This window comes from Leucoraja erinacea, chromosome 16 (assembly GCF_028641065.1).
Source record: "Leucoraja erinacea ecotype New England chromosome 16, Leri_hhj_1, whole genome shotgun sequence".
Classification (NCBI taxonomy): Eukaryota; Metazoa; Chordata; class Chondrichthyes; order Rajiformes; family Rajidae; genus Leucoraja; species Leucoraja erinaceus.
The window spans coordinates 5,604,828-5,627,153 of record NC_073392.1 but is presented as its reverse complement, the minus strand read 5'-3'; the positions used below and the strand labels follow the sequence as shown (position 1 = coordinate 5,627,153).

Below are 22,326 nucleotides of genomic sequence, written 5' to 3'. Positions count from 1 at the left end.
CACGCTCACCCGGAGACCGGGACACTTTCCAAACATTTACTTCCCAAGGCTTCGGCTGCGTCGATCATACGTACATTTAAGGCACCAGATGTGGACAGGCTGGATGGGGATGTGATGTAAAGAATGGGAACATATCTCAGGCCCTCCTACTGCAGAGGACAGGCAAAAGGCCAAGCAATCTGGAAGGCGAGTCCAGGCTGTCAAAGACGCCACAGCCAGACGTAAAAACTGCTTTTTTCCCCACGAGTAGTAGCTCTACTCAATAACGAAAAATCTGTAGCCTCCTTTTGCTCTGATATTTTATTTAATTCCATGTTTAATCAACAATGTTTTATTATTAATGTTTAATGTTTTATGTGTCATTTCTAACTGTCACTGTCTGTCGTTGTCATTTGTGGGCTGGGCATCAAGGCAAATTCCTTGTATGTGAATACTTGACCAATAAACTTATTCATTCAATCATCCATTCATTCATTCATTCATACATTCATCCATTGAAGGGGGATCATTCATTCACAATGAATGGCGGTGCTGGCTCGAAGGGCCGAATGGCCTCCTCCTGCACCTATTTTCTATGTTTCTATGAAACCCACGTCGTCACAGGGAGAACATGCCTACTCCACAGAGTCAGCAGCTGAGGTCTGGATCGAACCCAGGTCTATGGCGCTGTTGGGCAGCAACTCTACCTGGTGGGCCACTGTGCTGCTTTTAAAATGCATCTTGTTCAAAACGACCAATGGATAAAATGCAGATTCTAATGATTTAAGTTTTCAATGCACTCCTAGAAGGTGCGATTTATCTATTGCTCCTGAACGATACGATCAAAAACATACCTAATTTCCCAGCTTTGAACTGAAAATGTTAGGTGTATTGTTATATGATTGTTATATAATATATGTTATATTGAAAATGTTACGCTCTCTGCCTCAGAGGGCGGTGGAGGCAGGTTCTCTGGAAGCTTTCAAGAGAGAGCTGAATAGGGCTCTTAAAAATACAATACAATACAATTTTGTTTGTTATCATTTGAACCTCTCGAGGTTCAAACGAAATAGAAGTCAGGGGATATGGGGAGAAGGCAGGAATTGATTGGGGATGATCAGCCATGATCACATTGAATGGCGGTGCTGGCTCGAAGGGCCGAATGGCCTACTCCTGCACCTATTGTCTATTGTCTATTGTCTATTGTCTATTGTCTATTAATGGCACACCAGATTAGTAATTACACCTCATTCAATCCAAAACTCTTGGCCTTGTTCCACAATTCAAAAAGCACAAATGTTAAGTTTATTAAAGTTTGGCATTCATAATATCATTTATGCATTACATTTTTTTGGTCACATTAGACATAATTGCATGCAGTGAATTGAGGAAGACATTTTCCTGTGTATGTGAAATGTCAAATTGAAAGGTGATTGAGAAAACCTGATTATTATTCGGAAAACAATGGACAAATTCATCAGAAAACTACAATAATCTTTTTCTTTCACTGTAAATACATTCCCCTATATTTTCTAGAAAGGGGTTAAGTTTCAATATTACAGCCCTAAGTTATGCTGACTGATTTATGTTATATATCATGTTAATAAGTCATTAAGAATGTGCCTGTTTTGAGGTTTTTCTCTTTAGGTTCATGGTCAGTAATCATTTTTGTTTTACACACAGAGTATATCACAACTGGCAGTTCTGTTGAAAAGAACCTTGTTCGCAGAGAAAGAAAAATGTTTTCCTGAAATTTATTTCCGATGATATGTCGCTGAACCAGCCAACACTTGAATGGCAATTCCGTTTGACAGGCATCGAGGAATCTTACTGTGTTTACACACAGAGAGTGGTGAATCTCTGGAATTCTCTGCCACAGAATGTAGTTGAGGCCAGTTCATTGGCTATATTTAAGAGGGAGTTAGATGTGGCCCTTGTGGCTAAAGGATCAGGGGGTATGGAGAGCAGGCAGGTACGGGATACTGAGTTGGATGATCAGCCATGATCATATTGAATGGCGGTGCAGGCTCGAAGGGCTGAATGGCCTCCACCTGCACCTATTTTCTATGTTTCTATGTTTCTAAGTTTAGACTTTTAGACTTTAGAGATAGAAACATAGAAACATAGAAACATAGAAAATAGGTGCAGGAGGAGGCCATTCGGCCCTTCGAGCCAGCACCGCCATTCATTGTGATCATGGCTGATTGGCCCCAATCAATAACCCGTGCCTGCCTTCTCCCCATATCCCTTGATTCCACTAGCCCCTAGAGCTCTATCTAACTCTAACTACAGCGCGGAAACAGGCCCTTCAGCCCACCGAGTCCGCGCTGACCAGACCAGAGACCACCCCGTACACTAGCACTATCCTACACACTGGAGACAAGTTACAACTTACAGAAGCCAACTAACCTACAAACCTGTACGCCTTTGGAGTACAGGAGGACCCGGAGAAAACCCATGTGGTCACAGGGAGAACGTACAAACTCCACACAGGCAGCATCTGCACCCTTCTTCAAACTGAGTCCGACCCCGACCCGAAATGTCATGTCCATTTTATCCAGAGATGCTACTCGACCCGCTGAGTTACTTTATGTGTATCTTTGGTATAAACCAGCATCCGGGGTTCCTTTTCATCAATGAAACATGCGCCTGCCTGAAAGCCTCTCAAATGCTACTGTTGTATCCACCTCCACCGTTGTTTCCGTCAATGTGTTCCAGGCACCTGGCACACTCCATGCACAAAAAATGCGAGCAAATCCATTCCCTCTCTTCGCTCCACCTTGCTCCTCTCTGCAATTTAAAACACTCTCACGTTTCCAGCTCTGCTGAAGGGCTATCATTCTGATCAGTTCATTCTCTTTCTTTGTCCACAGAGGCAGCTGAAACTGCTGACTTTCCCCAGCATGTCCTGATCTCTCACCAACCTCTAGAGATGAGCCATACAAAAAGCATTCTGTCGGGATGCATCACGGCTTGGTCTGGGGATGGCTCCATCCAAGTTCGCAAGAAACGGCAGCAAATTGTGGACGCAGCCCAGACCATAACACAAACCAGCCTCCCTTCCATTGACTCCATTTATACCTCACGCTGCCTCAGCAAGGGGTCAGGAGCATAATCAAGGATGAGTCACACCTTGGACACTCCCTCTGCTCCCCTCTCCCATCGGGCAAAAGGCACAGAAGTGTGAGAATGCCCACCTCTAGATTCAGAGACAGTTTCTTCCCAGCTGTTATCAGGCAACTGAATCATCCAACCACAACCAGAGAACAGTGATAATAATAATAATAATAATAATATTTTATTTATGGGCGCCTTTCAAGAGTCTCAAGGACACCTTACAAAAATTTAGCAGGTAGAGGAAAAACATGTAAGGGGAATGAAATAAATAGTAGAGACATGACTAGTACACAAAGTAGTCAGAATTTAATTCAAAACACAATATGAGGCAATTCAAGCACAGATGAAAAGGGAGGGGGAAGTGGGGCTAAGGATAGGCAGAGGTGAAGAGATGGGTCTTGAGGGGGGACTGGAAGATGGTGAGGGACACGGAATTGCGGATCAGTTGGGGGAGGGAGTTCCAGAGCCTGGGAGCTGCCCTGGAGAAGGCTCTGTCCCCAAAACTGCGGAGGTTGGATTTGTGGATGGAGAGGAGACCGGCTGATGTGGATCTGAGGGACCGTGAGGGTTGGTAGGGGGAGAGGAGGTCAGTGAGATATGGGGAGGGGGGCAGATGGTGGAGGGCTTTGTAGGTGAGGATCAGGATTTTGTAGGTGATCCGGTGGGAGATGGGAAGCCAGTGAAGTTGTTTGAGGACTGGAGTGATGTGATGCCAGGATTTGGTGTGGGTGATGAGTCGGGCGGCTGCGTTCTGGACCAGTTGGAGTCGGTTGATGTAGGTGGAGCTGATGCCAAGGAGAAGTGAGTTGCAGTAGTCCAGTCGAATGATGAACTACTATCTACCTCATTGGTGACCCTTGGACTCTTCGATTGGACTTTGCTGGCTTTACCTTGCACTAAACGTAATCCCTTATCTATCCACTGTAAATGGCTCGATTGTATTTATATATTGTCTTATATATATCGCAACATGAGCTTTTCACTGTACCTCACTCAGTACACGTGACAATAAATAATAATAATATAATAATAATATGTTTTATTGTCATTGCACATAAGTGCAACGAGATTTGGAATGCAGCTTCCATCCGATGTCATAACTTAAATGACTAATAAAATTTAGATTTAGATACCCCGAGAACATGGCTTGTAAAAAGAACATTAAAATAGTCAAAACAGTTCAAACGGACTAAAGTGCAGATGTGTGTGTGTGACGTGACCATCCGAGGGAGACAGTCCATGGGGGGCACTCAGCAGGGCCGGTTCAGAGCCGCTATAGCTCTGGGGATGAAGCTGTTCCCGAGTCTGGAGGTTCGGGCATAGAAGGCCTTGTAACGTCTGCCGGAGGGAAGTAGTTCGAACAGTACATTACACGGGTGTGAGGAGTCTTTATGGATACTGACGGCCTTCCTGAGGCACCGCAAAATAAACTGAACTGATGTTGGAATATGAATTGTGAATATTCTCAAGGAAAGTTTCCAACATTTTCACCAGATTGCAACAAATTACAAAACTGCTGCATTAAAAAAAAATGCTGAATAAGCTGACAGCTACTTCAACCAAAAATGATCACATTTTCCTTTGCGTATTACCACTCTTTAGATAAAAGAAATGGATTAAGTCCCAACCTGAAGTTTAAAAGCGAGCTCATGGAAATATTATTCAAGAACCATCTACACTTGAAAATGCTAGAAGCCACAGGAAGTGAAGGGATTACTTACATAAGGAAGATTTTCCCCAAGTCTACATGCAGGTGACACAATATTTTCCTCCATAGTTTTAAAATAAAGGGAAGTAGAACAAGGAAATAGAACAGTACAGCCACACCACCCCACTAACACAAGCACATTTGTTTTCTCAGAACCAGCATCTGCAGTTCCTTCATACACATACAACAGTACAGCACACGAACAGGCCCTTCGGCCCACAATGTCTGGCCGAACATGATGCCAAGACCAACTTTTATCTGCCTGCACGTAATCCATATCCCTCCATTCCCTGCACATCCATAGAAAATAGCAGTCACAAACTGAAAACGTGACTAGCTTAGATGGGGACATCTTGGTCGGCATGGCCCAGTTGGGCGAAAGGACCTGTCTTTGTGCTGTGTGTCTCTGCGACTGGATAGCACGCAAGGCGAAGGTCTTCACTGCGTCTCGGCACGTGTGACAATAATTAACCTCAACTTCAAGCAAAATTAAAATGACATTATAAATCACTGCAGAATTGTACATCCAATGTCAAACTGGTATTTGAGAAGCGAGTACCTCCTGTGATGAAACTCCCCGATAACCAAAGTCATGTAGCTTGAACTCCAGATCATCCAAACCACCAGTGGTTTTCTTCAGGTACAGAGCTATTATCTTCTTGAACTCTCTGGAGATGGTAGCAACGGTGATCGGATACCAGACCTGAACAAGAGTCGTCTGTTGGGACAAAAGTATTCAGAATCATTGCTGAGAGAGTACTATTGGAGAAAACAAAAGATAAAATGAAGGTAATTCATTACATTTTAACCCACTAAATCTCAAAGTCTGTATTTCTATTACTTTTCGAAAAGTGTGCTCGGTTTTTAACAGACTTAGACACACGAGTCAAACTATGTGGAAACAGGCCCTTCAGCCCAACTTGCCCATGCCGACCAATATGTCCCATCTACACTAGCCCCACCTACCTGCTTTTGGCCCATATCCCTCTAAATCCATCCTATCCATGTACCTGTCCAAATGTTATAGAAACATAGAAACATAGAAAATAGGTGCAGGAGTAGGCCATTCGGCCCTTTGAGCCTGCACCGTCATTCGATGGCTGATCATCCAACTCAGTATCCCGTACCTGCCTTCTCTCCATACCCCCTGATCCCTTTAGCCACAAGGGCCACATCTAACTCCCTCTTAAATATAGCCAATGAATTGGCCTCAACTACCTTCTGTGGCGGAGAATTCCACAAATTCACCACTCTCTGTGTAAAAAATGATTTTCTCATCTCGGTCCTAAAAGATTTCCCCCTTATCCTTAAACTGCGTCCCAGTTCTGGACTTCCCCAACATAATATTCCTGCATCTAGCCTGTCCAACCCCTTATTTAGATGTTGTGATGGTACCTGCCTCAACTACCTCCTCTGGCAGTTCATTCCATACAACCACCACCTGTGTGTAAAAAAACCTCAGGTTTCTATCAAATCCCCCCCCCCCCCCCCCCCCCCCCTCCTTAAACCTATGTCCTCTGGTTTTTTTGATTCCGTTACTCTGAGTAAAAGACTGTACACTGACGCTAACTATTCCTCTCATGATTTTATACCGTATATCTTCTATACAGAGACACAGGAACAAACACCCCTCACCTGACCATCGAGTGCCCGTCACCTGCAAATCACCCCCTCCCCACCTGTATCCACCTATCACTTGCCGGATTTTGTCCCTCCCCCATCTCTGTTTTCCAGCTTTTCCCCCCTACTACAGTCTAAAGAGGGCTCCACCCCAAACATTAGCTGGCCATTCCCTCCATGGACGCTACATAGACCTGCTGAGTTACTCCAGCACAAGATTCCAGCATCTGCAGTTCCATGTGTTTTCAGAAATCGGGTCTTTGGCCCACTCGATCTGCCACGACCTTTTACCACAAATTCGCACTGATCCTGCATTCATCTCACTTTTCTTTTAATTATCCCTGCATTCCCATTAACTTTCCCTAAATTCTACCATTCCCCTGGATACCAGGAACTACTTCCTGAAACCCATTAGCGGACAAGCATGCACGTCTTTGGGACGTGGGAGGAAACCGGAGCACCCGGAGCGACTCCACGCGGTCACAGGGAGAACGTGCAAACTCCGCACACAGACAGCACCCGAGGTCAGGATCGAACCTGGGGTCCCTGTCGCTGTGAGGCAGCAGCTCTACCAGCTGCACCACCCGAGTTAATGTATCAGTTAATGGTAGCTATACAATGACATCTAAAAAAACATCCAGAAATTCTACCAGGATCAGCCGTTGTGATTTAATAGTTATGTCAACAAACCTCAATGTAATTTGTCAGCCAAAAACAATCAGGGTCTGTGTTCTCCACAGTAAAAAGGACATTTCCCCGTGAAATGATGCTCCCTTCAGGAATAGCTTTAATTCGGATTGGTAGGTGTCCTTTGTGTTTCTGAGGTAAAAGAATACTATAGTAAACTTCCAAATAACACACCAACTGGTCAAATGACCCTTTCATGCAAAAGGACATGAAAGCCAATGAATAGGTGGGTACAAATGCACAATAATCAAACATTAGATGACAAATTATGAAAGGCCATGATAGGGCGGACAGCCAAAATCTTTTTCCCCAGGGTATAAATGTCAAAGGACAGATGGTGTTACATTAAGGTAAGAGGGGCAAAGTTTAAAGGAGATGTGCGGGGCAAGTCTTTTACACAGAGGGTGGTGGGTGCCTGGAACGCGCGGCCGTGGGGTGGTGGTGGAGGCAGATATGGCAGTGGTGTTTCAGAAGCTTTTAGATAGGTACATAGACTTGCAGGGAATAGATGGATATGGATCATGTGCGGGCAGATCAGATAAGTTTATCTCCTAATCATGGTTAGCACGGACATAGTGGGCCGAAGGGCCTCAGTGTTCTATGTTCCACTTTCCACACGTTCAAAATTCAGATACAGAATGAACATGGTTTGAAACGGAGGCACCTGTCCAAACCAGTTTTGTAAACTTGGAGAATTGTGAGAACAAAAAATTCTTATGAGTCTTTTAATCCGTGGAACTATCTCCCTTATCTTGATGTGGGATTGGCACGGCATTGGTCAGCTACTATCCATTTGGGACTAAAGTTACAGATTATCACTGTGTCAGAGCAGTAGTAAGTTGTACATTTGTTAGTCACAGTGGGCAAGGTAATATCTAAGAACTCATGTAAACCTTTGAAAAGTAACTATGGGGACAATAGAGTATATATTCTGGATAATAAGCAACAGAAGATCAGTACTGTTAGTTATGCAGCAAAATACCAAAACAAGATTCCAAATTAATACATTTAAGGAAGCTTTAGTTTAAAGCAGCCTGACCCTGGAGATTCGGAGGCTCCAACCGCAGGTCTGGTGGACAGTAACACCGGGAGCCCGCGGGTCACTGGTGGGAGACCGCTTTTCGGGGCTTCCGCAACGGCGTTTTCGGGGCTTCTGCAACCCCGAGTTGCGGGGTTGAAAAGTACCTGGAGCAGGGCCTTACATCGCCCGGCGCGGCTTTAACGGCCGTGGGACTTGCAAGCGCCCGCCGGGGTAACCAACACCAAGACCCGGAGCGCGGCCTTGCATCGCTCGGCGCGGCTTTAATGCCAGCGGGACACTCACCATCACCCGCCAGGGACTTTGACTCTGACATCGGGAGGAGAGCAGGGGAGAGATAAGACTTTGCCTTCCATCACAGTGAGGAGAAGATTCACTGTGATGGATGTTTGTGTAAGTTGTGTCTTGGTTCTTTTTCTTGTGTGTATGACTGCAGAAACCAAATTTTGTTTGAATCTCAAGAGGTTCAAATGATAACAAATAAATTGTATTGTATTGTATTGTAAGTTTCGGTTCATTATTGTCATGTGGACTGAGGTACAGCAAAAAGCTTTGCTTGTGTGCCTTTCAGCCAAATCAGATTATACATGGATACATAGATCAAATTTGGAGGGATATGGCTCAAGAGCAGGCAGGTGGAACTAGTGTAGCTGGGGCATGTTGGCCAGTGTGGGCAAGATAGGCTGAAGGGCCTGTATCGCTCTATGCCTGTACTATACATGGATCCAATCAAGCCTTGAGACTTTAGTTTAGAGATACAGAGTGGAAACAGCACCTTGAGCCCACTGTGTCCCATGCCGACCAGCAATTATCCCATACACTGGCACTATCCAACACACACACGGGATTATCATTTGCTGAGAGAATGGAGCAGCTGGGCTTGTACACTCAGGAATTTAGAAGGATGAGAGGGCATCTCATTGAAACATATAAGATTATTAAGGGTTGGGCACACTAGAGGCAGGAAACATGGTCCCGATGTTGGGGGAGTCCAGAACCAGGGGCCACAGTTTAAGAATAAGGAGTAAGCCATTTAGCACGGAGACGAGGAAAACACTTTTTCTCACAGAGAGTGGTGAGTCTGTGGAATTCTCTGCCACAGCGGGCGGTGGAGGCAGGTTCTCTGGATGCTTTCAAGAGAGAGCTAGATAGGACTCTTAAAGATAGCAGAGTCAGGCGATATGGGGAGAAGGCAGGAACGGGGTACTGATTGGGGATGATCAGCCATGATCTCATTGAATGGCGGTGCTGGCTCGAAGGGCCAAATGGCCTACTCCTGCACCTATTGTCTATTGTCTATTGACTATTGGGACGATTTACAATTTCTACTGAAGCCAATTAACCTGCAACCTGTAGGCCTTTGGAATGTGGGAGGAAATTGGGGCATCCGGAGAAAATCCACGCAGGTCACGGGGAGAACGTACAAATTCCGTACAGACAGCACCCGTCGTCAGGATCGAACCCGGGTCTCTGGCGCTGTAAGGCAGCAATTGTATCGCTGCGCCACCGTGCTGCCCATTGTGTAGAGTGATATATCTGCATTTACAGTTTTACCACTAAACCATCCTGCATCATGAACAGGATCAACTCATAGAAATGATCCAAATGGAACTATATTCTAATAGATTTTCTACCGTTAAAATGTACCGCCATCCATCCTCGTGAAAGATAGAGTGCTTGAAATGAAGGTGATAGATTTGTTTGGCTTGCTGAATCTTTTCCTCTGTCACAACTGAACCTGTGTGAGATTTATTAATGAGAAAAATTGATAATGCATATGGCAAGACTCTTATGAAAGGAAGATCTTTTTTATGAAACATCTATCCACAGACAATCGCTAGATACCCGAATTGATAATGTGAATCAGGCAAATTGAAGCCATTAAGTACTGTTTGTATTTTCACTGACCGCGGGGGCCTTCAAATATAGTCTACTTCCATCAAACAATTTTTTAAATGATTAAACTGAAAGTGAGCTACATTTTGGTGATGGGAAATCAAATACCGCGATCGCCTCCAGTTATATTATTGACCAAGGGAGTTGCTGTGGTAGTCTGGCGCGCTGACCTCCATCAGCTGACAACTCTCAGACACCTCCTCCTACTTATCCTTGGACCATGATCCCGCAGATGAGCACCAGGCCTTAATCTCAAATGCCTTCCTGATTTCATCACCTCTGGCTGTCTGTCTGCCTTCCACAGCCTCCAACCTTATCGTTTCCCAGCCCCGGCACAGCTCGTTTTTACCTCCTCCCCAAAACCCACAAACACAACTGCCGTGGCAGACAAATTATTTCTGCTGCTCCTATCCCACGGAAATGATTCCCATGTACCTCGACTCCATCCTATCCCCCCTGGTCCAATCTCTCCCGACCTATGTCCAAGATACCTCACACGCCCTTTGACTCTTTAATGACTTCCGCTTTCCGAGCCTCCACTCCCTGATCTTTACTGTGAACGTTCAGTCACTCTACACCTCCATCCCCCACCAGGAAGGCCTTAAAGCCCTCAGTTTCTTTCTCGACCGAATACCCATCCAATTTGCCTCTACTAACACTCTACTCCGCCTAGCGGAGCTGGTCCTCACCCGCAACAAATTCCCCTTTGACTTCTCCCACTTCCTCCAACTCCAAGGCGTAGCTATGGCCACCCGCATGAGCCCAGGTCTGCTGACCTCTTTGTAGGGTACGTTGAACAATCCCTGTTCCAGGCGTACACTAGCCCTGTCCCCGAACTCTATCTCCGTTACATTGATGACTGCATCAATGCTACCTCCTGCACCCATGCAGAACTCATGGACTTCATCAACTTCACCACCAATTTCCATCCTGCACTCAAATGTACTTGGACCCTCCGACACCTCCCTCCCTTTCTAGATCTCACCGTCTCCATCACAAGAAATAGACTATTGACTGACATCTATTACAAAAGAAGGGTTTCGACCCGAAACGTCACCCATCCCTTTTCTCCAGAGGCTGCCTGTCCCGCTGAGTTACTCCAGCTTTTTGTGTCTATCTTTGGTTGAAACCAGCAACTGCAGTTCATTCCTTCACAAGAGCCTGTGCCAGACAAGAGGTGCAAATGCAACTGTTGCCGGTACGTCTCTGAACTTTCTAAATGCAATTTTCTACGACTAAATATCTAAGGTGATAGCTCATGAATTTTAAACCGTTTGGGATGAGTCCCATTGCAGGCTAGCTGGCAAACGAGAATAAAATATGTAGTTATGCAGAACTGTGATGGGTCTGCTCATCTCGTTAGAAGACATATTTTTGGATCCCGAGTCACTACATTTATTACCTGATAAATATTTCTTCAGAATATACTGTAAGCCAAAGAAGACAATTTCTTTGAACTCATCATTTTTTCTTTTCCGGCATTCAAAGTAAGAGTAGATTTTGCTGGTGTTTGGTGGATATTGTTTAAAGTGGGTGACCTGAAGGAAAAAAACACAACATTTTTTAGTTTAGTTTAGAGATACAGCGCGGAAACAGGACCTTCAGCCCACCGAGTCCGAGCCGACCAGCCATCTCCGCACACTTAGCACTATCCTACACGCACTAGGGGCAATTTACAATCATGCCGAGCCAATTAGCCTACAAACCTGTACATCATTTGGAGTGTGGGGAAGAAACCGGAGCACCTGGAGAAAACCCATGCAGGTTAATGTACAAACTCCGTACGGGCAGCACCCAAAGTCAGGATCGAACCCGGGTCTCTGGCGCTGTGAGGCCGCAGGCACCAACTGTACCACTGCGCCACTGTGCCGCACAAGGATAGTCTAGACGGAGCCGTCTCAAAAAGTTTCAATACATTTTCTACTCCTTATAAATCTGAGAAGCATAGCGGCACAGTTAGTAAAGCCTCTGTCTCACAGCGCCAGAAACTCAGGTTCAATTCAGTCCTTGGGTGCTGTCTGTGTGGAGTTTGCACGTTCTCCGTGTGACCATTGGAGTGCTCCAATTTCCTCCCATGTCTCAAAGATATGGTAATTGATGGGCTAATTGGCCAGTATAAATAACCACTAGTGTGTGGGCAATTAGTAGAATTGGGGGGGGGGGGGTCTACAAGAATAGGGGGGGGGGGGGGGGGGGGGGGGGGGGGGGGGGGGGGGGGAATGGGAATTCCCTGGGCAAAGGCCCTTTAAGACCAAGATAAGACCTTGATACTTGAGAGATACTAGTTGGTGCATTTTACAAGTGATTCTTTGTGTATTTCCTTAGTAGAAATTTTAGGGATGGCACAGTGGTGCAGCAGTAGAGTTGCTGCCTCACGGCACCAACAACTCTGGTTCGATCCTGACTACAGGTGCTGTCTGTGTGGAGTTTGTATATTCGCCCTGGGTTTTCCAGTGGATTGGAGGGTAGCTAATGCCATGTTGGTCTTCATAACAAGAGGAGTTGAGTAAATGAGCAAAGAGGTCCTTCTGCAGTTGTATAGGGCCCTAGTGAGACCACACCTGGTGTATTGTGTGCAGTTTTGGACTCCAAATTTGAGGGAGGACATTCTTGCTATTAAAGGTGTGCAGCGTAGCTCACAAGGTTAATTCCCGGGATGGCGGGAAGATCATATGTTGATAGAATGGAACAGCTGGGCCTGTATACTCTGGAATTTAGAAGGATGAGAGGGAATCTTATTGAAACATATAAGACTATTAAGGGATTGGACACTAGAGGCAGGAAACATGTTCCCGATGTTGTGGGAATCCTGAACCAGGGGCCACAGTTTAAGAATAAGGGGTAAGCCATTTAGAACTTGATGAGGAAATACTTTTACACACAAGAGATTTGTGAGTCTGTGGAATTCTCTGCCTCACAAGGCGGTGGCGGCCAATTCTCTGGATGCTTTCAAGAGAGAGTTAGGTAGAGCTCTTAAAGATAGCGGAGTCAGGGGATATGGGGAGAAGGCAGGAACGGGGTACTGATTGTGGATGATCAGCCAAGATCACATTGAATGGCGGTGCTGGCTCGAAGGGCCGAATGGCCTACTCCGGCACCTATTGTCTATTGTCTATCGATGGTCAGCATGGATTTGGTGGATCAAAGGGCTTGTTTCCATGCTGTATCTTTAAGCATACCACAATCGTACGTATAATTGTGATTATGTACAATATGATTGAACTAGATTGTATGCAAAACAAATAATTCTACTGTACCTACCTAGGTACACGTAACAATAAAGAGGTATTGAATATCGACTAAATGCTGTATCTCTCTTATGACCAACGACACAATCTTTGAAAAGGTTAGGATTACTATGTTGTGTAGAATTAGAGGAAGACAAACAGAGGTTGATTTCCGTTTGAAGAAGGGTCTCGACCCAAAACATCACCCATTCCTTCGCTCCATAGATGTTGCCTCACCCGCTGAGTTTCTCCAGCATTTTTTTCTACCTTCGATTGTTCCAGCATCTGCAGTTCCTTCTTAAACATCAAAGGTCAATTAATACTTGTGTACGGGTGTTCAGGGGTTGTGGGGAGAAGGCAGGAGAATGGGGTAGAGAGGGAAAGGTAGATCAGCCATGATTGGGAGAGTAGACTTGATGGGCCGAATGGCCTGATTCTGCTCTTATGACTCTAAGAGCATGAGCTCAAGATTGAAGGGAGAGTGGGAAGAATGAAAGCAAAAGAAAAAAAGTGGAAGAGAATAGAATTGAGCGAGGAGCAAGAAAGGAAAGGAACATTTGTGTTAAGGTTCTCCAGAGATGCTGCCCGACCCGCTGAGTTACTCCAGCATTTTGTGTCTTTCTTTGGTATAAACCGGCATCTGCAGTTCCTTGTTTCTGCACTTGTGTAACGGAACCTTATTTAGGTCATTGAATGGATGGTAAAGATTTTAAATACTTACTTTTCTTCTCCAGGCTCTAAAGAATGATTTACACTAACACTCAGGGACAATATTAGTTATCAACAGTTTAATATTATCTGGAACAGTAAGTAGTACGATATTGATTCCACTTGGTTCATTAAACAACATCTCCAATTGCCCATTTTCACTGGCAGCGAAATTGGCAATCTGTTTCAGATACTAGATCTGTTGAACATAGAAGTCAGGCTCCTCTGATGTTCAACTGCACTGCCGTCTGAAGAAGGGTCCCCACCCAAAATGTCACCTATCCATGTCCTCCAGAGATGCTGCCTGACCCATTGAGGTACTCCAGCACTCTGTGTTTTGCTAAAGATTCCAGCACCTGCAGTTCCCTGTATCTCAACTGAGGAGAGGACGTTTCCACTGGTGGGAGAGTCCAGTGGTCATAGCCTCAGAATTAAAGGACGCTCCATTTGGAAGATGATGAGGAGGAGTTTCTTCAGTCAGAGGGTGGTGAATCTGTGGAATTCATTGCTGTGGAAGGCTTTGGACGCCAAGTCAATTGATATTTTTTAAGGCAGAGATAGATTCTTGATTAGTACAGATGGGACTAGGGGAGAATACGTGTTCGGCACGGACTAGAAGGGCCGAGATGGCCTGTTTCCGTACTGTAATGGTTATATGGTTATACTTGCAGCTGGCTTCAGTCTAGATATCTACTATGATAAAAATCATATTTATATATTTTTTGATAATAATAAAAATGATATTTCTAAGGCAGAGATAGATAGTTTCTTGATTAGTACAGGTGTTAGGAGTTATGGGGAGAAGGCAGGAGAATGGGGTTGTGAGGGAGAGATAGATCAGTCATGATTGAATGGCGGAGTAGACTTGATGGGCCGAATGGCCTAATTCTGCTCCTATCACTTATGAACTGTAGTCTTGAGTTGAGTTTAGTTTATTGTCGCGTGTAGCGAGACACAGTGAAAGCTTTTGTTGCGAGCTGTCCAGACAGCTGTCCAGACAACAGAAAGACAATACATGATTCCAATCGAGCCGCCCACAGTGTGCAGATACACGATGACAGGGATAATGTTTAGTGCAAGGTAAATCCAGTCGATTCATAACAGTAAAGATATGAATTATAAACACAAATCAAAGATGGTACAGGTACTTAGCAAAAAAGGTAAAATACATGTCATCCCGGCTTATTTCAGAATTATTTACTGGACAAATTAATTTTAAGGTAATGAGACAGGGCATACATAGAAACATAGAATATAGAAAATAGGTGCAGGAGTAGGCCATTCGGCCCTTCGAGCCTGCACCGCCATTCAATATGATCATGGCTGATCATCCTCAATCAGTACCCCGTTCCTGCCTTCTCCCCATATCACCTGACTCCGCTATTTTTAAGAGCCCTATCTAACTCTCTCTTGAAAGCATCCAGAGAACCTGCCTCCACAGCCCTCTGAGGCAGAGAATTCCACAGACTCACCACTCTCTGTGAGAAAAAGTGTTTCCTCGTCTCCGTTCTAAATGGCTTCCTCCTTATTCTTAAACTGTGTACCTGCCTTCTCTCCATACCCCCTGATCCCTTTAGCCACAAGGGCCACATCTAACTCCCTCTTAAATATAGCCAAATGAACTGTGGCCTCAACTACCTTCTGTGGCAGAGAATTCCAGAAAATTCACCACTCTCTGTGTGAAATTTTTTTTTCTCATCTCGGTCCTAAAAGATTTCCCCCTTATCCTTAAACTGTGACCCCTTGTTCTGGACTTCCCCAACATCGGGAACAATCTTCCTGTATCTAGCCTGTCCAACCCCTTAAGAATTTTGTAAGTTTCTATAAGACCCCCCCTCAATCTACCTTTACTGCACAAGAATAAAGATTAAATGAAGATAATTAAGAAAACCAGTGCATATGATTCAAGGTTGTAGCTAACAGCACTAATTCACAATCAGGACAAATATTTTGCTGTGACATCAATACACAGTAGTTCCATCTAATCAAATGGAAAGTGAACCAGACACTGCAGTAATCAGGATAATTATTTTTTACCGTATCGTTACTGGGAATGTAGATTTTTAAGTAGCTTCTCAATGTGTCAATTCTTTAGATTGATCTTGGACAAAATGCAAACACTGGACATTTGCCATTATATTTATAGATGGCTCACTGCAGATATTAGTTTTGGGTAACAGCATCGTGGCATCTTCTTTGGGAGCCTGTTGCTTGGAGTTTTGTTGATTGAAAGATACAGCATAGAAAAAGGCTCTTCGGCCCACCGAGTACATGCTGTCTGTCGGTCATCTGCCTATGTTTCACACCCACTCCCTATGCATTAGGGGCAATTTACAGAAGCCAATTAACCTAAAAAACACGTACGTCTTTGGCATGCGGGAGGAAACTGGGGCACTAGGGCTGCTACTCACAGCGGCAGAGACCTAGGTTCAATCCTGACCTCAGCTGCTCTCTGTGTGGAGTTTGCACGTTCTCCCTGTGACCGTGTGGATTTACTCCCACATCGCAAAGACGTGCGGGTTTGTGGGTGAATTGGCCTCTGTAAATTGCCCCGAGTGTGTCGGATAGTGGGCGTGAAAGTGGGATAACGTAGAACTAGTGTGAACGGGCGACCACGGGCCGGCACGGACTCAGTGGGCCGAAGGGCCTGGATCTTTCAATCAATCATTGCCGACAGCTAAAATGAATGTAATGAAACTGAATAAACCATTATCATCATCTGCCTAGAATCTTGAAAAATAATACACTTCTTGTCAAAACGGGCCTAGTATTAAAAATAGACACAAAGTGCAGGAATAAATCAGTATAGGCAACATCTCTGGAGAACATGGATAGGCGCCGTTTCCATTCGGGACCCTTCTTCGGAGTAGTAATTCCCTTCTTCAGCCAAGTAGTAATTGTGCATGTACAAACCAACGGCAGTAAGATTCAGCTCAGGTACTTCCAATACAAATACTGGGTCCTTCAAACGAACATTGACCCACCATGCTGGAGTAACTCAGCGGGACAGGCAGCATCTCTGGAGAGAAGGAATGGGTGACGTTTCGGGTCGAGACCCTTATTCAGACTGAGAGCCAGGAGAAATGAGAGATATGGAAGGGTAATGTGTGAAAATGATAGATCAAAGCAGATGATGATAAGGAAATGTAGAAAGGTTCGTTGTTAGCTGACAGGAAGGTGACAGAGTGAGCATCCAGTATCCAGCAGGTTGGTAAGAAAATGTTCCCATTCACCCAGACACATGGCTGATGTATGAAGATGTAGTCAGCAGCTAACCGCTTCCTAATTGTGCCCTGGGCAGAATATTTCACTATGTGTGTAGGAAGGAACTACAGATGCTGGTTTAAACCGAAGATTGACACAGAATGCTGAAGTAACTCAGCGGGGCAGGCAGCATCTCTGGAGAGAAGGAATGGGTGATGTTTTGGGTCGAGACCCTTCCTCAGACTGAAGGGTCTCTTCAGAGGTGCTGCCTGTTCTGCTGAGTTACTCCAACATTTCGTGTCTATCTTCTGAATATATTTCACTGCTACTTCTTGCATATCCCTGTGAATTCCAATCACTTTAGTTGGGTCGAGCCTTATTTCTACAAATTAGGTTTAAGCTTAAGGTTTACTATTGTCACATGTACCGAGATACAGTCAAGCATTTTATATCACCTGCTATCCAACCCGATCGGATATACCACAATCAGGTCAAACTCAAGTACAATAGTTAAAGGGGAAGATACAGAGTCCAGAATATAGTTCCCAGCATTGTAGTGCATCAGTTGCAGAGATAAAGTGCATGTCTGCAATGGGGTGGAGGAGAATCGGGCAGTATCCAGGCTTATTATCTTAAGATCATTAAGACCTTGTGTGACCTTCGATGTGTGACCTTCCCAAACACCATGGATTGAGGGCAGTCTCAGTATGGAGGAGGATGGTGGGTGGTCTCAGTGTGGAGGAGGATGGAGAGTGGTCTCAGTGTGGAGGAGGATGGTGGGTGGTCTCAGTGTGGAGGAGGATGGTGGGTGGTCTCAGTGTGGAGGAGGATGGAGGGTGGTCTCAGTGTGGAGGAGGATGGAGGGTGGTCTCAGTGTGGAGGAGGATGGAGAGTGGTCTCAGTGTGGAGGAGGATGGAGAGTGGTCTCAGTGTGGAGGAGGATGGAGAGTGGTCTCAGTGTGGAGGAGGATGGAGAGTGGTCTCAGTGTGGAGGAGGATGGAGAGTGGTCTCAGTGTGGAGGAGGATGGAGAGTGGTCTCAGTGTGGGGATGGAGAGGGGTCTCAGTGTGGAGGAGGGTGGAGAGTGGTCTCAGTGTGGAGGAGGATGGTGGGTGGTCTCAGTGTGGAGGAGGATGGTGGGTGGTCTCAGTGTGGAGGAGGATGGTGGGGGGTCTCAGTGTGGAGGAGGATGGAGGGTGGTCTCAGTGTGGAGGAGGATGGAGAGTGGTCTCAGGGTGGGGGATGGTGGGTGGTCTCAGTGTGGAGGAGGATGGTGGGTGGTCTCAGTGTGGAGGAGGATGGAGTGTGGTCTCAGTGTGGAGGAGGATGGTGGGTGGTCTCAGTGTGGAGGAGGATGGAGGGTGGTCTCAGTGTGGAGGAGGATGGGGAGTGGTCTCAGTGTGGAGGAGGATGGTGGGTGGTCTCAGTGTGGAGGAGGATGGAGGGTGGTCTCAGGGTGGGGGATGGTGAGGGGTGGGAGTGGCAGGGGAGGTGGAGGATGGAGGGTGGTCTCAGTGTGGAGGAGGATGGAGGTGGTCTCAATGTGGAGGAGGATGGTGGGTGGTCTCAGTGTGGAGGAGGGTGGTGGGTGGTTTTGGTATGGAGGAGGATGGAGAGTGGTCTCAGTGTGGAGGAGGATGGAGAGTGGTCTCAGAGTGGAGGAGGATGGAGAGTGGTCTCAGTGTGGGGGGTGGTGAGTGGTCTCAGTGTGGAGGAGGATGGAAGGTGGTCTCAGTGTGGAGGAGGATGGAGAGTGGTCTCAGTGTGGGGGAGGGTGGGTGGTCTCAGTGTGGAGGAGGGTGGTGGGTGGTCTCAGTGTGGAGGAGGATGGAGGGTGGTCTCAGTGTGGAGGAGGATGGAAGGTGGTCTCAGTGTGGAGGAGGATGGGGGGTGGTCTCAGTGTGGAGGATGGTGGGTGGTCTCAGTGTGGAGGAGGATGGAGAGTGGTCTCAGTGTGGAGGAGGATGGTGGGTGGTCTCAGTGTGGAGGAGGGTGGTGGGTGGTTTTGGTATGGAGGAGGATGGAGAGTGGTCTCAGTGTGGAGGGATGGAGAGTGGTCTCAGTGTGGAGGAGGATGGTGAGTGGTCTCAGTGTGGAGGAGGATGGAGAGTGGTCTCAGTGTGGAGGAGGATGGACAGCGGTCTCAGCATGGAGGAGGGCGGGGTGGTCTCAGTAGTCAGAGAGAAGGTCAGTGAGAAGGTCCCCTCAGGACAGAGGGTGGTGCCAGTATGGTGGAGGGTAATTTCAGTGGTCAGTGAGGTCAGTAGAAGGTGGTCCTCAGGACGGAGGGAGGGGGGGGTCTCAGTGGTCAGTAGGGGGGGGGTCTCAGTGGTCAGTGCATGGTTGCTGGCCCTAAGTCCACCCCAGCCACCACCCTGGGATTACAGACAGCGGATCCCACCCACGCTCACGGACCCCCCTCTACCTTGTAGGAATCGGTGGCCAGCAGGATGTTAAAGTCGGGGGTGGTTGCAGCCATGGCGGCTCCGGCCGCGGGCAGTGTGTGTGTGCGGAGCGGGGGCGAGGCGAGGCTGCAGCCGGGCGGCAGCGGCACCGGACCGGACCGGAGCCTCACCTCACGTCACCGGCCGTCACAGAGGAGAGGAGAGGAGAAGGGGGGAGGAGAGAGGGAGTAAGGAGGAGAAGAGGGGAGTAGAGAGGAAAAGAGGGGAGGGGAGAAGGGAGGGGGGGAGGGGAGGAAGGGGGGGGGGGGAAAGAGAGGAGAGGAGAGAAGACAGGAGTAAAGAGAAGGGAGGAGAGGGAGAGGGAGGAGGAGGGGTGGAGGAGAAGAGGAAGAGAGAGGGGAGGAAAGAAGAGGAAGTGGAGAGGGGGAGAGGCAGGTGAGGAGGGAGGAAGAGAGCGTGGACGAGGGAGAGAGTAGAGAAATGGAGATGAGGGGAGAGGAATGGAGAGGGGATGAAGGGAGAGGGAGGGATGGGGGTGAAAGGGAGGGGAGAGGCAGAAGGTAGAGGGAGGGAGAGAGGTGGAATGAAGAGGAGATGGGGAGGGGTGGAGTAGGGAGGGTGGGAAGAGAAGAGGGAAGGGAGGGAAATGGGAGGAATGCAGAGAGGAAGGGTGGAAGGGAGCAAGAGGAGAGAAGAGTGGATTGGAGTGACAGACTTGGGGTGGAGGTGATGAGGCTATGGGGAGGTAATGGTGTGAGTGTAAGGAACAGACGAGGAGTAGTAAAGGAGTGGAGTGGAGCCATTTAAAAAGCATTTGGACAGGTACATGTAAAGACTAGTTTAGAGAAGCATGGGTCAAATGCGGGCTAGAGTAGATGGGACATCTTGGTTGGCATGGGCAAGTTGGGCCGAAGGGCCTGTTTCCACGCTGTATCACTGTACAACTCAATGATTGGATTATGAGCGGATTATGAGGGGGACATTTGGAAAGGGAGGGGGAATGTCCATGGGATGGGGTTGGCGTGGTCAGTGAATGGGGAGCGCTGGTGGGCCTCATGGGAAGATGAAACTCAGCTGCAGAGGAATATGGAACAGTACAGCACAGAAACAGGCTCTTCGGCCCACAGTGTCCATGCCAAACATGATACCCTCACAATGCCCAGGATTATTAGTCGACCCAATATTGATCTCATCCACCATGTCCTTCTTCATGGTCAATACCAATACAAAGTTGGTTTAGTGCCTTGCCTACACCCCGTCACTCCAAGCCTACATCCCCACCTTTATCCTTAAGTAGTCGTATCCTCTCCCTGGTCATCCTCAGAAATCCGACCTCTCTGTCCTGGGCCTCCTCCATTGCCAGAGTGAGCACCATCAGAAATTGGAGAAGCGGAACCTCATATTCCGCTTGGGCAGTCTGCACCCCCGTGGCCTGAACACACTCCAAAGACGTGCAGGTTTGTAGGTTTACTGGCTTTGGTAAAAATTGTATATTTGTGCATGTAGGATAGCGTTAGTGTACAGGGTCAGTGTGGACTCGGTGGGCCGAAGGGCCTGTTGCCGCGCTGTATCTCTAAAGTCTAAAGTCTATGCTCTCTTAGAAGGTCTTTAACATTTCCACGTTGGGATTCAATGTGGAGTACGTGAATGTGAAGCGATTTGAGAATTAAGGGACAGAAGTTTAGGGGTAACATGAGGGGGAACTTCTTTACTCAGAGAGTGGTAGCTGTGTGGAATGAGCTTCCAGTGGAGGTGGTGGAGGCAGGTTCGATTTTATCATTTAAAAATAAATTGGATAGGGACGGGAAAGGAATGGAGGGTTATGGTCTGAGTGCAGGTAGATGGGACTAAGTGAGAATAAGTGTTCGGCACGGACTTGTAGGGCCGAGATGGCCTGTTTCCGTGCTGTAATTGTTATATGGTTATATGGTTATACTTTGGTCTACCTCTTATATTGATAGATTTTATGGCATTCCCTTTCTACATTCTTAACATGTGCTATTTGTGAAACCTTCTGCCAATTGATTCACCCGGGCTGCTGTGGAAACGGCCACATTTCTGTGCTGTCTGAAATTCTGACGATAATGCAGGAAGAAGGATTGCGCGATTTGATCGATGACCAGACTAAAAAAGGTAAATAATAAATCAGGGCATGTAAATTAATGCATGGGTTAACAGTCGATAGTTTTCAGACACACAACATTGGCAAAAACTGAAGAGCGGACTCACTTTTGTTTTAAGATAGAACGTGTTAGATTGTTGACTTACTGCATACGAACCTAGGCTGGCATTGAATAGCTCTCCACGGTGAAAATGTGAACTGGTCGACAAGAAGCCAACACATCAATAGGTGACATATATTTCTTTAACTCAATTTATCATCCACATACTGTTCATATAATGAGACGTGCAAGGACAAAATATTCAAACATTGCTCTCTCCTGGGATTCGCTATCATAATATTTAACAGTTCGAACAAAGAGTAAATCCAGAACTCAATGACATGGATTGGCTTACAGCAGCAACTGCTGCCTCTCAAGCGCAGAAAAAGTGGCCACATATACCTAGGTAGAGTGTGATGGATACAGGTGAAAATAAACTAAACTAATGTGTTGGAAGGAACTGCAGATGCTGGTTTAAACCGAAGATAGACACAAAGAGCTGGAGGTAGAGTATAGTCATGCTTATGTACATCCACAATTAGCAAGTGTACAGAAACAGGCCCACTAAGCCCGC

At 46.6% G+C, this 22,326-nt stretch overlaps 1 protein-coding gene across 1 annotated transcript in view; it reads right to left on the bottom strand.

Moving 5' to 3' along the window:
* Positions 1-19,827, bottom strand: part of nampt2 (nicotinamide phosphoribosyltransferase 2) — a 33,079-nt gene extending 13,252 nt beyond the window's left edge. Inside the window, exons 1-5 of the mRNA XM_055647595.1 lie at positions 19,611-19,827; positions 11,449-11,584; positions 9,785-9,888; positions 7,115-7,243; positions 5,364-5,522 (exon numbers count right to left, since the gene is read on the bottom strand). Of these exons, the coding sequence (XP_055503570.1) occupies positions 5,364-5,522; positions 7,115-7,243; positions 9,785-9,888; positions 11,449-11,584; positions 19,611-19,664 (582 nt within the window). The 5' untranslated portion in view covers positions 19,665-19,827. The remainder of the gene's footprint in view (positions 1-5,363; positions 5,523-7,114; positions 7,244-9,784; positions 9,889-11,448; positions 11,585-19,610) is intronic.
* Between the last annotated feature and the right edge of the window lie 2,499 nt (positions 19,828-22,326).